The sequence below is a fragment of the Cryptotermes secundus genome, unplaced genomic scaffold (assembly GCF_002891405.2).
Source record: "Cryptotermes secundus unplaced genomic scaffold, Csec_1.0 scaffold378, whole genome shotgun sequence".
Classification (NCBI taxonomy): Eukaryota; Metazoa; Arthropoda; class Insecta; order Blattodea; family Kalotermitidae; genus Cryptotermes; species Cryptotermes secundus.
Genome location: NW_019734966.1, coordinates 413,657 through 435,639, shown reverse-complemented (window position 1 = coordinate 435,639; position 21,983 = coordinate 413,657). Strand labels below are relative to the sequence as shown.

Below are 21,983 nucleotides of genomic sequence, written 5' to 3'. Positions count from 1 at the left end.
AAAAACTAATAGCGGAAAAAAGGACAGCCAGATCAAGATGGCAACGAACCCACACACCAGCTGATAAATGGGCTTACAACCACACAAGTCATAAATTAAAAAACAAGCTCAAAAAAGTCAGGAGCGAAGAATTTGAGCAATACATAACGAAACTAAGTAGAACAGACAATTCGATATGGAAACCAATCAAGAACTCAAAAAAACCTAAAACTCCAACACCACCAATAAGAAAAATACCAGTGAACCATGGGCAAAAAGTGACGCTGAGAAAGCTAAACATTTTGCAGAACACTTGGCTTCCGTATTCCAACCAACAGATACAGTAATCGACCAAGAAATAGAAAAAAGTCTATTAAACCCATCTATAACACATACAACCATCAAAGCATTCACACAAAAAGAAATAAATGATGAAATTAAGCTCCTAAATCCAAAAAAGTCGCCTGGATTTGATCTGGTAACGGCCAAAATGATGAAAGAATTGCCTAGAAAAGGGACAGTGATGCTAACCTAAATATACAACGCTATTCTACGACTAGGATACTGGCCAAGATGTCTCAAAAAGGCACAAATCATCATGATCGGTAAACCTGGAAAAGACCCGACAGATGTCTCCTCGTACAGACCCATCAGTTTACTTCCAGTAACGTCAAAACTACTTGAAAGACTGTTACTTCGCAGAATAAACGCAGATTTGCCTCCAAAAAACTGAATACCTGACCACCAGTTTGGGTTTCGCCAGAAACACTCCACCGTGCAACAAGTTCACAAGCCAATACAAGCCATAAACAAAACGTTCGAATCCAAGCAATACTGCAGTGGAGTATTCCTCGACATCAGACAGACTTTCAAGGTCTGGCACCGTGGACTTATCTACAAAATCAAACATGTATTTCCACCGGCTTACTTCAATCTTCTAAATCATACTTGAGTAGGAGAACCTTTCAAACCAAAGTAAATGAAGAGAAATCTGACTACTTTCCTATCGGTGCAGGAGTACCACAAGGCAGCNAATATGCCCAGCAGTCACAAGAAACAACATACAGGTACCGCAAAAGCAAACAGTAAAATATCTAGGCCTACACTTGGATGCTAAACTGTCATGGAAACATCATCTCGCAAAAAAGAAACAACAAATAAACATCAAGACAATGGAGCTACAGTGGTTACTGGGAAGAAATTCACGACTATCTACAGACAACAAACTTCTAATATATAAAACAATTATCAAACCAATCTGGACATATGGACTAGAATTATGGGGCTGATCAACCAAATCAAATGTTGCAATCACACAAAGATCTCAATCCAAGATACTCTGTCAAATTGTTAATACTCCCTGGTACGTAACAAATCATACACTACATACAGATGTACAGGTACCAACCGTACAGGAAGCAATACGCAAGAAAGCCACCACACATCATAACTCCATAGAAAACCACCCCAATCAGCTCATGGAACAACTCTTGGAACCAGTAAGCAACAACAGACTCAAAAAAACTGTGGCCAAGTGAACTACTCTTAAGTTAATGTATAGATACTAATTATAGATTATAGAGGTGATTTCGCTGGATATCAACCTGCTCATGCCACTAGTAATTAGTATATCTAATGAGTAATCAGCACTTTAGATTACAGAATTATGTAATATTCTGATTGCTACAATTTAAATAAATAAAAAAATTGATCTAATTCTTTCAGCCGCACTATGGCCCTGGGGTCGACTCAGCCTCTAACATAAATGAGTGCCAGGAATATTCTTGGGCGTAAAAGGCGGCCGTCGCGTAAGGCTCACAACCTTGTCGCCATCTATGAGCCGAATGCCTATAAAATGTCGGAACCTCAACATCTGACAACCCTATGGGCCTTCACTGTCTGTTACAGGGATACCTGTACTTTTTTACATAATTGCACTTGCAGTATAGCGTGAGGATTTTCATCGCTCCATATTCTTACATTTTGTGCATTAACATGACCACTAACGTGAAACCACGCTTCATCAGTCATGAACAGAAGCTGTAGATCAACGATTCCGTCATGCACATTTTGCAGCAACCAGCTGCAAAAACGGATTCTTGTTGCATAATCTGGTTGTTTTAGCTCATACACAACTGTTATTTTATACGGGCAAAATTTGATTAATTTTGTCGCTGTGAAAGCATATCCCAGTGAAACACCAGTTTTCTGTACCAAGCGTCTTTAACAATTTTCGAGGAATGATCTGCAGACGTGCCCCAATATCCCGAACCTTTTCTTCAGTCAGCACAATCCTCTTCCATTGCTTCTTTATGTCACACACTGAACCTGTGGCCCGCCACTTTTTCAGAAGCTTTGATACACATGACTTTGTGGGAACTGGAGAGTCAGGATATTTACAACGAAACTTATGGATACATTTTATTTTTTTCTCTTGCAAAAGTTTGGACAACATGCTGTTCAATAGTTAACTTCATTTCAGTATAAATGTCGACCGCCTATCGACACCTTTAACGCAGACTATTTTGTGACTTACTGCAGTGACAAGATCAGTGCACCTGACGGCGCACGTTTATCAGCGCTAATGAACTTAGCGAATAAAAATATCAATGACTGTCAAAGAAGTAAACGAACATATAATCAGATAGAACTTTTCGTTTAAATTTGATTTTGTTTTCACTCTACAAGCCTTTAAACATTACAGACACAGAACACTTCATTAGTGAAATTAGTCAAATCACGATTTTCAGTTGTATGTGTGCGCACTCCCATAACAGCTCATGTACCCCGGCGTCCTCAACAACGTCAACAACAGTTGAGTCGGCGAGCAGTTGAGGTAGAACTTAACTGGTTAGCGACTGTTGGGACAACTATCGTGATGTGTGCGCATTCCCATTAAACGTAGTGGTTCTCGCTGACGTGCACAACTATCGGCCATCAATCGCTCAACTTAAAATTGCATGCTCTTGCATGTGTGCGCTAGGCCTTACTTGGACAAAAATCGCAGTTCACAAAGTGTCCCACACATGCATGGTTGCCGCATGTAGTAATCATTTTGCAGCGCGGTGATCGGTGGGGTTGGTAGCAGTGGACAGTAACGGATGAGGTGAATGGGCATCAAATATCAGTGGTCGCAGCGGTCATTTTGCATTGAATTGTAATTTCCTGTAGACATTCCATTGTAATAGGATCCTTTTTATAATCATTTTCCTACATGGGAAACTGGCATGAGTGTTGCGGGTGGTGTTACTCGTTGTTACGCACTGTAACGATTTTTACCTCGTGGTCTTGTTTTGAGAAACGAACCAACGTAGGTTGAAGTATCACATTTGGCAGCATTAGTCCTTCCCACAGCATTGGAGAATCTGCTTACCCTCGTTACCGGTCTTAGTCCATCCTCCTTACATCAAAATTACACATTGGGAATTGCGACGTGGAGGGATCGACGGATTGACAGTCCACGATCTTTAATTATCCACATTTAAAAAAAGTTGCTTGGTATCCTAATACAACACCGTGTGTCGTGATGTAATCCATGTACAAAATCCGCTGTGGCATGGTAAATATATAACCATGCTCATTGCGTGTAATTTTTCGTTGTTTATTGGCTGTGATGTTGAGGTGCCAGCATCAGTTGATAAATTGTGGTGCAGAGATTTTTCCGAGTTCGGTTATCTCATTTACCTCATGGGTGTAAGGTCGGGAGAACAAAACGTATTAGTTGAACGAGAGACAGTGGATATCCGATTATGAGGCGTTCGGGCTGATTGTGGTTAGTGTTAACGACTGTAAATTCTTTAACCCCTTGTTACTTATGCAAGGAGCAGTTTATAATTGTTGCAGGACAAAATGGAAAGAAACAGAGAATATTGCAAAGGTAACCATGTTCCTCCAATTTAAGAAACCAGAATTAAAAGTTGGTTTGAACATAGGTATAAGAATAAATGCAAAATAATAATGCTTAATATTTGAAGATAAATGTTACTGTTTGTGTATAGTTCCAGAAGAAGAGCTGACTGCAGCTGAGCAGGAATTGAATGAAGTCGAGGCCCAGCTGTTAAATCTCAGTGACAGAAAACGACAACTTCTAGATCGAATAGGACAGCTGAAAGATGAAATTTTACTGAAAAAGAACCATCTGCTCACCAGCCGTGATTGGTCAAGTACTGGTATGCCTGTTATATTGAATAATTGAGCAGTATTATAATGTGATACCACAACTTTAGTTACTTTACATTAGGCGATTTTGCTCACTAGAAATTTGCCAGCCAGTGAGCTGGAGGGTAACAAGTAGTGTGTTACAGTGAAACAATCAAACCAGTATTACAATCACTGGCTAGAAACTTTGCACCTTATTGGCTAGCAGGTACATATGTTAACAGCCGTTTTACTTGATGGCTAGTGAAAGTTTTTAACTTCACCTTCCCATTTCTTAGCAGGGAAGCTAATCAGTTTGTTTGCTTGTTCATCTTATGGCAGGTTAGTTCCATAGCTGACAGTAAACTCACTGGCAGCGAGTGAGTAAAGTAACCTAGTGTAAATAAATCCTAAAGGGTTCTGATGATGGTGTATAACACTTGGAATTACTGGGTGTTTGGACTTCGTTCATCATCTGGTATTCTAGTGTAGTCCAATTCACACTTTACATACATGACATCTTGTCAACATAATTTTTCAAATATTGTGTCTGAGCATCCTGTTTGCATTAATTGATCACTCTGTATGTTCATTGTACCTTGCCAGTGTGCATTTTTAAAGAGTCCATTCTTAGCATTGTATAAGTGGCCACATTGTCATATTCAGAGGAAGTAACATATATATATTAATATATTTTTAACTGTGTGATACTGTAAATATAACCCTTGCACCCCTCTGATTGTAATAAATTAGCATGTGTTCTAGAACTATGGGTACAGTAGTTTCTGAGTTTTTATTTACTGAAATTTTAAGAAGATTTGTTTTATGGTGAGACTTATTTTTAGAAATTTTTCTTGTGGAACAGAATTTATTTTCAGTTTTATCATATATTAATTGTTATATTAAAATGTATGTATCCAAATGTTCAACCATGCTTGAATGCATAATTTTCAGATTTCCCATGGTCTAAGAAGGTGAAAGAAGTACTAAATTTGGTCTTCAAATTGAATGAATTTCGCCCGCTACAGCATGAAACAATTAATGCAGCTATGTCCAATGAAGATGTTATTCTCATAATGCCTACAGGAGGTGGAAAAAGTCTGTGCTATCAACTTCCAGCTCTTCTTAAATGTGGTAATATGAAAGTTGCCTGAAAGAACATAGTGTATTTACATGTACATCTTTGTATAAATATGACTTATTTCCATGTTAAAAAATTTAAATAAATTGTCTCATTATGTCAGTATGATGGTTAGAGTAGGCATCCCATTTTTAGAGGTATATGCTTGCTTCTTGTTACTTTGTGATGGCTTCTTGCCTACATAGTAGAAGAGAAGATTCTGAAAGTATGAGTAGTAGCCTGAAGTACTGGTAGTAGAAGCAGAGACAGTGAAAGCATTGCATGCTGGGAAATACTAATCACTGAACATATACTGTGAGGTTTACTGATGTCATGCAGGATTTTAATTGTTACACTGTGTGACTTGTGACTGACAATTTGTTATGGTGTGCATAATTTTACCTTCTAGCTTACACAGTATTTATAGAATGAGGGTGTATGAGAACAGGGTGTTGAGGAGAATCTTTGGACTGAAGAGAGATGAAGTGACAGGAGGTTGGAGAGGACTTCGTAATGAGGAGCTTCATAACTTGTACTCTTCTCTAAGTATAATTAGAATGATCAAGTCAAGGAGGAGAAGATGGGCAGGGCATGTAGCATGAACAAGGGAGAAGAGGAATGGATATAGAATATTTGTTGAAAACCAGAAAGAAAGAAAGAAAGAAAGAAAGAAACCACTAGGAAGACTAAGATGTAGGTGGGTGGATAGTACGTATTAAAATGAATCTTAGGATGGGATGGTATGGACTGGATTGATCTGGCTCAGGATAGTGACCAGTGGAGGGTTCTTGTGAACATGGTGATGAACCTCCGGGTTCCATAAAATGCTGGGAAGTTCTTGAGTAGCTGTACAATTGGCAGTTTCTCAAGAAGGGCTCAGCACCATGAGTGAGTGAGTGAGTGAGTGAGTGAGTGAGTGAGTGAGTGAGTGAGTGAGTGATTTATGAATTTATAAACTTTAGGGCTAGTGATGGTCTTTTGTAACTTAAGGAGTTATTTTTGTTTCTTGGTTATATGTTTTAAGATATGGGATTTTCAATGTTTACCAGGACCTCAAAATTAACCTCTGATTGTGCCTGAAGGCAGTTCTTAGGATTTTAGACAATACAGTTGACCAAGACTATTTCTTTAATGACCTTATTACTGTTCTGTAGTGCAGTCATCGAATGGTTTGTTAGCGGATATCAGTGTAAAATTTAATGAATGCTTAATACAGATCCATTCTGTCCTCAATAGGTGTCGCTTTGGTGGTATCCCCCTTGGTATCATTGATGGAGGATCAGCTGATGGCACTCAAAGCACTTGATGTGCCTGCAGCCATGCTTACTGCTACAAGCACAAAAGAAGAAGTTAAATCTATACAAGATGTAAGCAATACCTATTAATTTCAAAATGGGATAAACTTGGTTGTAATCTGAACCGTACTAATATCACTTAACTCTCTGGTGATGGAAAATGAAGTTTCTGTACAACTAATACAGAAGCCCAACATTGCACACATTCTTGGGTCATTCTCATCATCACAGCCTACTGGGGGTTCCTCATGATCCTTCCTAATTTGATCTTCTCATCATGAGTGTTACACATCACTGCTTTTCCAGGGAGTACTCATCCAACAGTTATGAATATCTCTCTTCTGTACTCTCATCCAAGTCATGTGTTGAACCCATTTCAATCTCTTGATTTCCCTCTTTACTTTTAAGTCATGAAGTGTCTCCTTATATGTTCAGAATTCTTCAGTGATTTGTCCCACTTATTCCTGAGCATTTTGTTTCAGATACTAATAATTCATGTTCTTCTGCCAATTACAATGTAATATCAGCAGCCAGACCCCCAAACAACAGTACTACGCTCAACTCTCGATTATCCGGGATAATGGTGGGGATTGAAATCACGATTAATCAAAAACCTGGTTAAGACAGATTTTATTAAAAGTAGTACTGTAATACTGTACCTTCATAATACTATAGGTCTACCTGTATTTAAATTTATTCAACCTCATTTTTATGTCATCTCATGGCCTATTTAACCTTTATCAGACTAATGTCACCATATGGCGTCATTTAAAGTACAGCTGAGTGGCCGTGCGTCACCATATGGGTACCCGCAATCCACGCGTGCGCATAGTGTTTTAAAATCTTATTTTAACGTAGAAATTCTTGTTCTACTTACACTATTTTTGGACACCAGCTTTATAAGTAGACTGTCTTCCCTCCTGCATCATCTAACTGAATGTTGCATGTCACTGAATGCAGAGTCCAACGTTGCAATTCATGCACTTTGTCCGTAATTAACTCTTGTTTTCCACGCGAAGCGCGCACACGCAATGTTAGTCTCGTATTAGCAGGAAGTAAGCCAGTGATGGCGAGTGGTGTCCTCTATTCATAACGCTTATAAAACATCGCAATTTCAACTATGCACCATGGTCCCTTTTCGCATTGAAGAATTCGAAATAGAGAAGCCGCGCGTAAATCACACCATTCAGAATGCGTTACAGTTTATTCTGAAGGGATGTGGACGCAAGTGGAATGAGGTGATATTCCAAGAACTGCCTCTGTCTGGATAGTCTGACATACGTGAATAAACAAACAGAGTTTCATACGGTCAATGTAGGATAAGAACTTGCCCACACTCGGGTATACAGGAAGCCTATGTGACCGGAGAATGTGCAGTACATAAACATCAAACATCCTCTCGTATTGCCAGATAAAAAACACAGACAGTGCGTCAGCACCATGCATTTATACTGCAGAAACTTTATGCATTTTTGTGGACAGACACTCAAAATTGGGGAATTTTTTTTTGGAATCAATGTAACAATTTTTACATATTCTAAAATCGGTAAATTACAGTATCTGATTCTATATACTTTCTAGATAAAAGTAGCGTTTATTTCGTTCGTTTATCACAAAAATTGTAGAAATAACAGCATTTTGAGTACCATGATTACAATTTTTATTACTCTACAATGACGGGCATTTAAATTAAATCCGTCCCGCGGCCACTACCGGAATTTAAATGGCCGTCCGATAAAGGTTAATACTTTTTTTACATTACACTGAAGTATGAATTAGTTATTTCAATCACAGTGTTCAACAACATCGAACACTTTTTACGAAAACGGAATAGGAAGTATGGTAAGGGAAGCAGGACGGATGGTTAGGTCTGCCCAAGAGACTGCTGAGTACACTAAGATACTCATTAGGTATATTGTTCTAGTACCAAAGAAGTTATATCTGTTAACCATTTGGTCCCAGAAGTGCCACTGCTGTGCCACAGTTTACAGTTTCTTCCATACTGTTGTATATTATTTTACAAATTGTTCAGACTGGCTATCATCATTGTGGATACACAGTTGGTATATCTCACCGACACTTGCTTGCAAGTCACATCTCTTACTGATGCACTGATGTTCTTGCAAATGCAGAAGAAACTCATACTATGGCTACAGTGACAGTCTTTTTTTTTGACGAGTTCTCAAATTTTTTCAACGTTTTCTTTGTTTTGTTGTGCTTCTTTACCCTGAACATTTGTCATTTTCAGCTGACGCTTAACCAGCCTTGAAATTTGAATGCCATTCAAGAACTGCTGTCCGGCTTAAAGAATGTTTTCTAAAAACCCCATGAAGCATTTCAAGGGTTTTGGTAGCAGATTTGTCAATATTCACACATAACTTGATGCAAACAGATTGCTTGATTTTGCCATCCTTCGCGCAAAAAACAAAAACAGTGGAAAAGCACTCGTGCAAGAATAATACATGTTCACAGCATATGCATTCATGTTGTTTTTAGTATCTGATATTGCATGGAGGAACACTCGTTTCCCCCAGAGTAAGTGAATGCCAGTTGTGATATTTGTAAAATGACAGTAAATATTGTTTTAAATATCTCCAATTCCATTCTGAATAACCAGAGTGGATTTTGACATAATAATTCAGCTACTGATCAGATTTTATGCATTTGCCAGATATTGGAGAAAAATTGGAGTACAGTGGGACAGTACATCAGCTATTTGTATACTTCAGGGAAGCGTGTGGTTGTTAAGAGGGAAATATTTGTACAGTATAATCATTGAGTTAGGTATACACGTGAAACTCGTTACACTAGTTAAAATTTCTTAAAATGAAACATACAGTAAAGTCATGTATATAAAATTTTGTTAGATATGATTCATTGTCATTTCTTTTAAACTTTGCCTTAGAGTATGCCACTAGGAAGTATTCATCACAGTATCTAATAGATCCTTTGAAAATATGACAAAATTAAAATATTTGATGACTACACTAACAGATACAACTGAAGAGCACAGTTTTATGGGCTGAATGCTGTGTGGTTCAGTAGAAATCCACCATTTTGTTTAAAAAAAATTGCTTGCCACCTGCTTATTTCTGGTCTCTTGCCTCTCTTGCTGTTCAACCCTGAAGACAGAGATATAGCTGTTTGAAACTTCAGTGAACTTCTACCAAATTACATAATGTTTCAATCCAGAAAGATGCAATCTTCCTAGTCATCGCTGCAAGGATGTCAAATTGAACAAATCAAAATTATGTACACAGAGAAATTAATAGTAGATTAAATCTGAGCAGTGTTTGCTGGTCTATTCAGAATCTTTGTCTGCATGTCTGCTGTCTGAATATGTAAAGATTAAAATATGCAGAATGGTAATTTTGCCCATTGTTTTGTGTGAGTGTGAAAGTATGTCTTTCACTTTAAGAGAAAAACATATGCTGTCTTAACTGTCTTAACATTCAACACATCCTTTTAAAACTTACGTAAAAATTTCTTATGTCACACAGTGCATCTTTTAAACCTTAGTTAGTTAGTTATATAGAGAGGGTGGGTTTCCCCATGCACCGCGACCAGTTTGATCTATTGTGCTTCCCTCTATGATATTCTACCAGTCTCTTTACCCTACCGATAAATGGTGCGTACCATCAGTCCTGCCGAGCAAGCGAGTTCGGCCACTTGCTTAGCGGTGTCTATAATGTTTCCCCCATCTATCAGAGGCCTTAGAGGCTATTGTTGGGCGGGAAACGTCCTGGAATTTGGCTTAGTGATCCCCTTTGGGGATATGAGGTTCTTTTACGTGCGTAAAGTTACGACACGGGACACACAGCTTAAAGTCCCTCCTGGAGGACTTGTTCCCTGAATTTTTCCGCCCTTAAAAATTCGATGACCTCCGCCAGGTATTTGAACCCGTGTACCACGAGTCATGAGGTGGGAATGTTACCTCTAGACTACGGAGGCCGCTATCTTTTAAACCTTACTCAAAAGTTTTCTGTACATTGCACTACATATTGTGACCAACATTGTTCATCATCAGGTGTTTAAAATTGTTGGTGAAAATTTCTGTGCTTCCATTTTGTGGTTCTCATGTTCGATGTGCGTGGCCGGTGCGTAAGGCTGACAACCTTACCGCCATCTTTGAGCCGATTGTCTAGATGGTGTGGGACCCTCAACGTCTCACAACCCTATGGGTCTTCATGGCCTGGTACAGGGATAACTTTACTTCTTTACTTTTTTACATGTTCGATGTATAGTCCCATCTACATGCCTGTGTATTCCGAAGTGCTGGGTGGGTGGCTGTTCCTGTTGGTTTCTTGTGTCTACACTACGAGTTTAGTATTGAGGATGTTTGGAAACGGTATTATGAAGAAGTTTTGTACCTGAGAAGGAGGAAGGACCATGAGGCTGGAATAAATTACATGCAGAGGAGCTTTGTGATATGTAGTCATTGGTAAACATTATTAGAATGATCAGATGGGAAGAGTAAGATGGACAGGCTATGTAGCATGTGTCTGAAATAAGAAAAATGACTGCAAAGTTTTAGTAGGAAACCCTGAAGAATCATGGTCACTTTGAAGACCACAGAATAGATGGGAGGATAATATTAAAATTCATTTTAAAGACAAGATTGGAGGGTGTGGATTCATCTGGCTCTGGAGGGCGTTCTGTAGCAAACTCTTGTGAATGCAGTAATGACCCTTTGGATCCCATTTCTTGCCTAGCCAAGCCACCATTAGCTTCTGAAGGACTCTGCTCCATGCAGTTATCTGACAGTTTCTTGAATACTGTTGCTTTTATAAAGTGATTAGAGACAGATCATTGTGATGCCTTAATGACACAGACTGGAGTTTGCAGGGAAACTTGACACACAAATGTAAACTTTGTGTGTATTATAAGATTTTTGTTACAGGCCATGTTGAACAAGAATGGAAAACTGAAGCTGCTTTATGTAACACCTGAGAAGCTGGCGAAAAGTAAGAGTTTCATGACAAAAGTGCAGAAAATGTACGGACTTGGCCGTCTGTCTCTCATTGCTATTGATGAGGTCCACTGTTGTTCCCAGTGGGGTCATGATTTTCGCCCAGGTTTGTAGTTTGTTATGTTTATTTGTGCACAGCTAGAGTTTGCTCACACCTAGGAATTGGGTGAAATCTGTGTTCTCTTTTAAACTTACAACAGTTAAGATCAGTGATGTTAACACAATTTTCTAAGTTTTAAGAAGGCAGTAAATTGAAAGTCACCCTAGCTCCATGTAGCAGAGTCCTTCTTGAGAAGCTCATAGTTAATCACCTAGTCAAGATATTACCTTCCTTTTCTGGCATTTTGAGGTTCTGTTGCATACTGACAAAATGCTACTTTTGTCCTATCCAGACTTAAAGGAAGCCAGCCCAAACCTTCACCCTATTTCTTTTAAGCCCTGTCTTAACCCTTCCAGTGTTACATATACAGAGTGTAAGTGAAAGGTGTGGATGAACTTTGGGCATGAGTTTTACATACCAAAAGAAGAAAAAATTTCCATATCATCATGTGTCTGCAAGCATTTAATTTGTGAGTTATAGTTGAAAGAATGCTCTTTTGTTCAATGAAGTGCTGAGCATTTCTTTGTTTCATCAGTGCTCTATACAGATGAGGTACATTGCCATAGAGACGGCATCATCAGTATTCACAGCCAACACCAGTGGGCACAATAATCTAATTTATACTCCTGCAGCAATTTTAGTTATTCCGAAACACAAGTGCCTTCAGTTCACCAGTTCTGTCATTTATGAGTGACATTCTGTATATGTTTCTGCTGGATTAGTATACTATGCTTAATATTAATATTAGGTATACAGGTATTACAAATTTGAGGTCCTCTTATTTAGAATCTCTTTATTTCATTCAGTGTTCCAATGTTTATCATTATGAACACAGAAACTTCTACACTGAGTTGCAGTACAATGTGTTCAGAATTTAATATTTAATGCGTCTCTAAATCAGATGTTTCTGGATTCATGCAGTATAACCTTGATATATCAAGAATTTGTAAATTTCATACAAATGCTAATTCTGACAGGTGCTTATGATGAGTCTTCTGGGTCATAATGCTGTGTAGTCTGTTAAAAGTCAATTGATGTTTCACAGGAACTTATCACCTCCACCTTCAGGGTTGAAGAATAAGCCAAGCATCAAACCAGTATGAAAGCAGGTAGTTTGCTGCCTCTAAAATATTTGTTGACTTTCGACAGACTACATGGTTTTATATCCCAGAAGATAGAATTCTTCATAACTGCCACTGTGAGAACCTCAAATCGTGCAGGTGCTTATTATGTCTAAAAATGTTGATATACATAATCATGGAGTCAGTCTCCTAAGTCTGAATAATGTATAACACAATATGACACAGATCCGAAGAAAGTAATGTGCACGTGGCAATATGTTTTAAACCGGTTTGCACGGGGATATAAAAGTAATAAGGAATAATTTACACATTAATTGAGGGTTTACTTACTTACGTACTCATGGAGCTGAGCCCTTCTGGAGGAGCCGCCAATTGTGCAGCTACTCAAGAATTTCCCAGCATTTTATAGAACCCAAAGTTCATTACCATGTTCACAAGAGCCCTCCACTGGTCCCTGTCCTGAGCCAGATCAATCCAATCCATACCATCCCATCCTATCTCTCTAAGATCCATTTTAATATTGTGCACCCACCTACGCCTTGGTCTTCCCAGTGGTCTCTTTCCTTCTGGCTTTCCCACCAATATCCTATATGCATTCCTCGTCTCCCCCATTCATGCTACATGCCCTGTCCACCTCATCCTCCTTGACTTGATCATTCTAATTATACCTGGAGAAGAGTAGAAGTTATGAAGCTCCTCGTTGTGCACTTTTCTCCAACCTCCTGTCACTTCATCCCTCTTCGGTCCAGATATTCTCCTCAACACCCTGTTCTCAAACACCCTTAGCCTGTGTTCCTCCCTTAATGTCAGAGACCAAGTTTCACACCAAACAGAACCACAGGCAAAATTATAGTTTTCTGTATTCAAATTTTTATGTTTTTGGACAGCAGACGAGAAGACAAAAGGTTCTGGACTGAATGGTAGTAAGCATTACCTGAGTTCAGTCGCCTCTTAATTTCCTCCTGAGTCAGGTTTCGATCTGTTAGTGTTGTTCCCAAATATCTGAACTGTGCCACATTTTCAAAAAATCTGTTTGCTGTCTTTATGTCATGATTTTGCCCTACATTTTGGTGACGAGACAGCAACATATACTTAGCACGTGGTAGCATAGTGGTTAAGGAAGATCGCGGGTTCAAATACCGACGAGGTCATTGGATTTTTTTCAGTTCACCTAATCCTTCCAGCCACACTAGTCCCTGGGGTTTACTCAGCCTCTAACAGAAATGAGTACCAGGAATTAATTTAATAATTTTCCTGGGGAGTAACGTGCAGGCAGCACGTAAGGCTGACAACCATCTTTGAGCCAATTGTCTAGATAACATAATTATTTTTTATGGTGAGGAGTTGTTAGCCCAACCACTCCTTGTCAGCTGTCCATGACAGCTTATTCAATATATTCACAGCTTCCCTCCCAAACTGGATGGCGTCTCCTCTATCTGCAACTTGAGGACGCACCATGCCTTGGTGACAAGGTGCCCTCCTAACATCGCATTGATTGAGGGTTATGATACATAATTTGCTGTGTATCTGCTGGCTGATTAAAGCATTGAAATCCAAATTGAGTGCCAGTGTTATACCAACACCATCAAATTTCAGAATGATAGGTTGAAGGTGTTTAAGAACACTGCTGACAAGAATGTTTTGACCCAACAGGAAAGGAGCCAAGAAATTTGCACAAGGAGGAGCTTCATTATTTTTACTCTTCACCATACAATTATTAATAATATTATAAAGTTATCTATAAAAATATCATAATCCAATACAGTTCAGCTGGAATCTGAATGTTGTACTACAGTGCGTACAATCAAGTGCGCGCCACGGCTGCAATTTGCCGTGAGTCATACCACCGCAGAACGGATGCAACTCCTCCTCGCGACTGCAGTGCTCCTACGCCGATGGTTGCATAATCGGAACCCGAGGTTGCATTAAACAGTCAGTCTTTGTCTTGCTGTGGAAGTGGAGTGGAATGTTTACAGCTGTCAACAGACGGTGGAAATGAAGTTCACTATTAAACAGCGTGTGTTTATTGTCGAAACTATTGCAAGGAAAAACATTTACAGAAAATTCGCACGTAGGTTTCGTCAGAAATATCCTGACTCGCCAGTTCCCACAAAGTCGTGTGTAAACAGGCTTCTGAAAAAGTGGCGGGCCACAGGTTCAGTGAGTGACAAGAAGAAGCAATCGAAGAGAACTGTGCNCTGAACTGCAGAGAGTGTCGCGTAATTTATTTGTGAGATGCGCGGCATGTTTGCAAGCAGAAGGAGGTCACTTTCAGCACCTGTTATAAACCACGGTAAGTTATCTTTTTACTGTATTCTTATAAATGTGTGCATGTAGAGCAACTGATGGACGGAGACTCGGCGACACCACTACACTCACGCTATCGGGGAACGGCACTGCAGTCGCGGGGAGGAGTTGCATCCGTTCTGCGGTGGTATGACTCACGGCAAATTGCAGCCGCGGCGCGCACTTGATTGTACGCACTGTAGTATTAACTTTACTACATATTCATAATCTGTACACACAGAACAGACCAACTTAATGAGGAATTGATACCCACACACCACCACAACCAACAAAACACCCACACTCAACCAAATGCAGTGGAGCTGAATCAGCAGTCTACCAAGACTTTACAGACTTAAAGATTTTAAATATAAAAATAACAATGCGTTCACATGTGGTACACTAAGATGACAGTCCATCAGTTTTAGCAAAAATGCTAAAAAAACCTGATGATGGTCGTGTGAGGCAGAAATGTATTGTGGTAAGATATATGAAAGATGAAAATAAATGTTGCATTTGAGACGATTGTGAAATGTATAAATGCAGTCTGGATGCTGATGTGCTGCTTGAATTATCTTTACAGACTACAAGTTCCTTGGTATATTAAAAGGAATGTTCCCTGATGTTCCCATTCTTGGACTCACTGCTACATCTACTTCCCGAATCACAGTAGATGTTCAGAAAATGTTGTGCATCCAGGGCTGTCTGGTACTCAGAGCATCCTTTAATAGACCAAATCTCTACTACGAGGTATGGAACATTCATAAAAAATGAGCGAGTTAACAGGTTATGTGATTTAGGCTAATTTCTTGTTGTAGCTATAGTTGCATGCAACATGTCAGTGAAATCCCAGTTTAATGGATCTCTGGGGGAATTTGTTTTTTCACTGAATTGATATTTGTACTAAATGAGGGTTATGCAAAATGACAGCAAGAAACTGTTTATCTTTTTATGACACCTATATGTAATTACAATATAATAAGGGGGTTGGAACCTTAATAGTGGCAACTATTTATTTACAACTGATACAAAATAGATGCATGTTTTGAAGTTTTATTGTCCTTCAGTGTAGTCACCAGCATTGCGTACAACCTGTTGCCAGTGATGTGGAAGTCGTAGGATACCTTTAGCAGCGCCTGTTGTGTTGATGGTTTGAATGGAGTGGTGTACTGCCTGAAGAATCTCTGGAACAGTTCTGAATCGAATGCCACAAAGTGGTTCCTTCATCTTAGGAATCAAGTCAAAATCACAAGGGCTTAAGTCTGAGGAGTATGGTGTATGGTACAGCACTTCCCAGCCCCACGATCGAACAAATCAGCCACAGCTTGTGCTGCATGCGGCTGAGCACTGTCCTGCAAAATGATGAGTGGGGTCTGCAGAAAGTGTCGCCGCTTCTTTCTCAAAGCTGGTCGCAGGTTGTGTTCCAAAAATGAACAGTAATACTGCACATTGACGGTCTGTTGTCAGGGAATGGTATGCATTAGGATAACACCATCACAGTTGTACACGAGAATCACCATAACTTTCACATTGCTTGGGTTCTGGTGAACTTTTGATTTTCATGGTGACCTATAATGATGCCATTCGTTTGATTGGTGTTTCATTTGTGGCTCATACAATTTGCCCCATGGCTCATCCAGTGTAATGATATGGCATAAGAAAGCCTCTCCTTCGCGCTCAGTGCTCCAAGTGGTTACGAGCAGCATCATATCATAGCCATTTCTGCATTTCCATCAAATCATGCGGAGCCCATCATGATGCAAGGCGTTCCTTCAGAATGTGAAGCACAGTTGTATGTGATAATCCTCTCTCTTGGGCCAGCTCACAAATCGTCTGGCATCGATCACTCTCCAGTAACGCGGAAAGCGCATACACTTCTTCTTCACCGACACTAGGATGACCTGGCCAATGCATGTCTGCCACATTTTGGCGTCCCTTGTTGAAGGCTTTTACCCCCCTTGGAACCCTCTTGAAGACCTTGATGACACTGTCATGCTGTATGGCCTCTGGCACATTCAATCTTTATCCAACGCCGTTTTTCCTGTTTCGAAAACGTGACAACACTACATTAGACCGCCAGCTAGCATGAGCCTCTTTTCTTCTCGTCACTGCGCATTCACATTATGTGGGAAGGGAGATTCCATTTGCTCTGGGGTAAGGTAGGTATGTAACTAATGTGTGGTATAAGCGACATTATTTGGTTCCGTTGCATGGCGTCTCTAGAGCAGTGTTGCCACTATTAAAGTTCCAACCCTCGTAATTAACTTACATAAGTAATGTTATATTTTAGCGTCCTGTTACACTGATTCATGTCCATGGTTAATTCTATCTTACAGTGTATACACTTCCACACTACATGTTTCAGCACTAGTGTGCCATCTTCAGGTGTCTTTATGCACGTTAAACTGTTGTACTGCATGCCACAATGTCTCCATTCTAAAATGACTAAAATCTGTATTTGTCATATATGTCGATGAATTCTAAATAATAAAACTTTTCAAGATTCATCCTACGTCGCACTCAAACACGCGATTATGCCAGTCCTCTTTTATGTGAGCATTTTTCCTCCATATGTTTGTGTATCGTGTTCTGTGTTGTGTTTTGCTCCTGTTGTAATAAGTTGTACATAAGTAATTCTGAGAATAAGACAAATTATTAACAGAAATAAAGGTGTATGATGCAAAATTTCACAGTCACTTCCGTGAAGAACTAGAAGAAGTGGTATTTAATTATGAAACATGTTACAGAAACTGTTTAGAGTGTCTGTCTATGAGTTGAATGTATATTTCAACATGGTATGTTATTGAAGTGATTACACCTTCAGGAATGTGGAGGTTATTTTGAATTTCATCTGCAGTGTCCAAAAATATTTGAGAATGAGTTTTTATCTCATTCAGAATTACTGGGTTTTTGGACTTCGTCCATCATCCGGAATTCTAGAAACTAGAAAACACAATGTTTCAGAAACTGGATCTGTTTCTATCCTTAGGTGAGGGAGGGAAGACACTTGCTCTGTTGGGTCCCTTAGAAAGAGCTAACTTCCAAGTCATTCAGACCGGATCTGGGTGTACCCAACTTCCTATCCAATGGGTACTGGGAGGGCTCTTTCCCCAGAGGTAAAGTGGCTGGTGCATGAACCTGACCACTCACCTCCAGCTAGTGTCAAAGTCAAGAAAATGTGGATCTATACATCCATTCCCCCATATGTCTTCATGGTGTAATGCTTAAGGACAACTTTACTGTTACTTTTTTACTATAGGAATTTTTCTCATGCAAATGGTAGATTCATGTAACTGGCACACACTATTTGCCATACATGCTGTATAATGGAGAATTTACTGTACATATTTTATAATTTTCAGAAATACAGTTAATACGTTAAAAAGTACACTGTAAGCAAACACACATATGTTTGATAATATAATAATTAACTTGAAGGTGCGAACAAAGGCCTCATCTCAAGAAGAATGTCTCCAAGCAGTAGAGGATCTGTTAAAGACCCGATACTGCAGTCAGTCGGGAATCATATACACCACTTCTATCAAAGACTGTGAGCAGCTGATGCATGGACTTAGGAACAGAAAACTTCGAGTGGGTTGTTACCACGCTAACCTAGAAGCCCCTCTGCGAAGTAAAGTCCATGCCAAATGGCTCAGTGGTGAATATCAGGTGAGATTATATTAGTGCTGGTTCATCCTGTTTCTTTTGTGTGTTGTATCATCGATGGAGAAAATGGATTGAGTTCTAGTGCAGATGTTGTTCTCTATTTGTAACATTTTTTGTGTGCTTTAAAGGAATCCAATTTGATTTTTGATGCTGGTGAATTTACAGTTCTTGGTATTATAATCAACTTTCTTCCACAGGCTGTGGTTGCTACCATTGCATTTGGTTTGGGCATTGATAAACCTGATGTTCGATTTGTGATTCATTATTCATTGTCAAAATCAATGGAAAACTTCTATCAGGTAATTTGAAAGCATAAAGTTATAAACACCTTACTTTATTTAAAGTGTAAGTTCACTACATAATTGACTGCTTTCAAACACTGTCTCTAAAACAAAGTATTTCTTTCAGTGAATGAAACGTCCACAAAGGTTATTTGCAGCTGATTTATGTAGATTGATTTACATTTCTGTAATGCTTCAGGTTAAAGTGACACACACCTAATTACATAGGTTATCAAAATGCAGTCTTGGAATAATAGGGTGTCCAGTTCAGGACAAGGCAGACAGCATCAATAAGCTACAGATAAACACCACTACACCTAAATTCTCACATTGGTAGATTTGCTTACAGCGTGTAGAGTAGCCACCACTGCGTTGTGTGTCACTTCTTGTGATTGACACATAAAAATTCTTGGAATGTTGAGTTCAAATTTGGCACTGTGAAAAGTTTGTATGGTCTCTGGAATTGCAGCACTGATTAACATGGTATAAACCAGAATATGGCTGATGGAAACATGAAAGACATTGCATGAGTTCTGGTTTAACATGAAGTTTTGAAAACATGTGCCAAGGTAAATAGAAGTAAACGTGTTGGTACAAAATAGAACCAGAATTGTTTAATTTGAGGTTCTTATGATGGCAGCTATGAAGAGTATGGTCTCCTGTGTTGTAATGTCATGTAATTCAGCAGTGAGACATTTCTCAGGAACATACTGTCCCTGTCTTCAGGGTTAAAGAACATGCCAGGCAAGAAATAACAAGCAGCAGGCTTGCTGCCTGCTTCTGTTCATCTCAAAAGTCTCTCTGTCTCCAAACTACGTAGTGTTATAACCTCAAGAAGACTATCCCCTTTAGAGACAGAAATCATTCTTATTATATGCTTCCTGCAGGAAAGTGGGCGTGCAGGTCGAGACAATAAGCGTGCTGAATGTATCCTGATGTATCGGTTGTCTGATGTGTTCAGAATCAGTTCCATGGTGTTCACCCAGCAGACTGGCTTGCAGAATTTGTACAGAATTGTTGAATACTGTTTGGATGCATCTAGGTATGTTGACTTTTGATGAACAGTGTATGTGTAATATTTTAAAAAAATTGTGTTCGGTCCACTACAGTTTTGTTCTGTTAACATGTATATGTTCAAATTTGACATCATCTTTATTTTTAACAGCTGTGTAGCTGACACAGTTTAGAGTTTATGCTGTTGGTATTTTTATTTGCTTTATTCTGAGTGCATATTTCTTGTCTGGCAGAGTCGTACATTTTGGAAGTTTGTGCCTTATAGCTTGTGTTGAATATGGAAATACTAATTCCTGGGCTGTAGATCTACCCAGGCTGATCACAGTGGCCACACAGTCTAAGGCACAGAATGTCTTCACCTGCTCAAACACTGGGATCATGTGTTCGAATCCTACTCAAGGCATGGAAGTTTGTTTGCTTTTTTTCTTTGTTTGTGTTGTCCTGTGTAGGTATAGTAGCCTTTTGGCGGGCTGATCCCTCATCCAGCGAGTTCTACTGATTGAGTTTAAGAAACTGAAGTGAAATGAAGTATTTCATGGATGCTGTATGTGGGAGCAACAGGAACGAAGATAGATAGATCTACCCGGACAAGATTATAAAAATTAAGACTGCATGGTACTGAGAAGAATTTGAATTGGGTGCAGAGGAAGCATGGTTTCTGTTATTTTGCACATGATTTATAGCAATCATTTTGAATGTTACTGCATAACTAAGGCACTTTTAAAATGTCAGTGATTCATTCTAAGGCAGATAATGTTAAGATTATCTGTAAAGCCAACGTACTTCACTAATATGAATTGGATAATAATAGTAATGGAGAATGTGCTGAAAAAGTAAAATACACCAAAATCATATGAGAAAACTTTGTGACCAAATTGTATTAACGTTTAAGGCAAAAAGACATTTTAAGGCATATTATCATACTTGAAGTTTCACTGTAGTGCAAGTGTGTTGCTGTCAGACAAACAGAGTAGATTTTCTTACAGTATAATATTAAAATGGGCCTTGAAAGAGGGCCAGTATCAGACTACTGTGAATGGGGTAATGAACCTGGTTCCATAAAAGTGTTCAATTTCTTGACTAACCATGCAACTGTTAGCTTCTCAAGGAAGACTGTGTCATGTAATTAATTTGAAATATTACCATATAGGTAATTCCCACTACTTTGTGTATTACCCAGTTAATAAAACTGTTTTCATTTTGAAAACTTTCTGCTTAATGAATAATAGCCTAGGGTTTCGGAGGAAATAGTAACCCTTTACCTAGTAATATGTGCTGTATTTGTGCTGCTTATCTGATAACCCTGTTCCTAGTTACTGATGCTCAGAGGATGCATGTGAACCCACTGTGTTAAACATAACATAGCATTTATATGCACCATGCTTTCCTTGTAGTCATAGCTGTATTGTGACTTCCCATATGCTTATATGCCCATTGATTTCATTGTAGATGCAGACGTGCTATCATAGCATCACATTTTGATGAAGCATGGGACAGCCAAGACTGTAATGCAATGTGTGATCACTGTTGCAAACCAAAGGAAAGAAAAGAGATGGTTGTTACTTCATTTTGTCAAGCACTTTATAAGTTAATCTCAAATGCTGCTGCAGTAGATACAAAATTGACAGGTAAGCTGGATGATATATTTTGTTTATTTGTTTGCTACAGGGTTGTTCTTAATAATTTTAAAATATATAATTCCTAGGCATTTGCAAGTCTCAGACTCTTGAGATTTAGTTGAGAAAAATCTTCGTCTGAATCCAGACATTTACTTTTCTCCGTAATTTTCTTATAAATGCCTTCTCTTTGTGCATTGGCATCAGGTGTCAACAGGCATAAGTATTATCATACTTGCCTGAATGGAATATTAGGTTTTCTTCCCATTCTAAGAGTTACAAAGCTACAGGATGTCATGAAATCAAATGGTGTGTGTGTTAATACAAATTTGAAACTTTTCAGAAACAGTACAACTTGACATAAAGGCAGGTCACCATGACATGAGGTGACCTGCAAGACATGTCAGAAGTTTGAGATACAGTGAAACCTTGCTTAAC

At 39.0% G+C, this 21,983-nt stretch overlaps 1 protein-coding gene across 2 annotated transcripts in view; it reads left to right on the top strand.

The window, feature by feature from the left end:
- Positions 1 to 3,099: 3,099 nt before the first annotated feature.
- The window catches only part of LOC111869065 (ATP-dependent DNA helicase Q1), a 27,698-nt gene continuing 8,814 nt past the window's right edge, over positions 3,100 to 21,983 (top strand). Inside the window, exons 1-10 of one of the 2 annotated variants that reach the window (XM_023860264.2) lie at positions 3,100 to 3,856; positions 3,978 to 4,148; positions 5,071 to 5,250; positions 6,473 to 6,603; positions 11,432 to 11,606; positions 15,552 to 15,718; positions 18,407 to 18,637; positions 18,832 to 18,933; positions 19,803 to 19,957; positions 21,379 to 21,557. In XM_023860264.2, coding sequence (XP_023716032.1) covers positions 3,829 to 3,856; positions 3,978 to 4,148; positions 5,071 to 5,250; positions 6,473 to 6,603; positions 11,432 to 11,606; positions 15,552 to 15,718; positions 18,407 to 18,637; positions 18,832 to 18,933; positions 19,803 to 19,957; positions 21,379 to 21,557 — 1,519 coding nt within the window. In that variant the 5' untranslated portion in view covers positions 3,100 to 3,828. The remainder of the gene's footprint in view (positions 3,857 to 3,977; positions 4,149 to 5,070; positions 5,251 to 6,472; positions 6,604 to 11,431; positions 11,607 to 15,551; positions 15,719 to 18,406; positions 18,638 to 18,831; positions 18,934 to 19,802; positions 19,958 to 21,378; positions 21,558 to 21,983) is intronic. The other variant, XM_023860263.2, reaches the window with a different exon arrangement.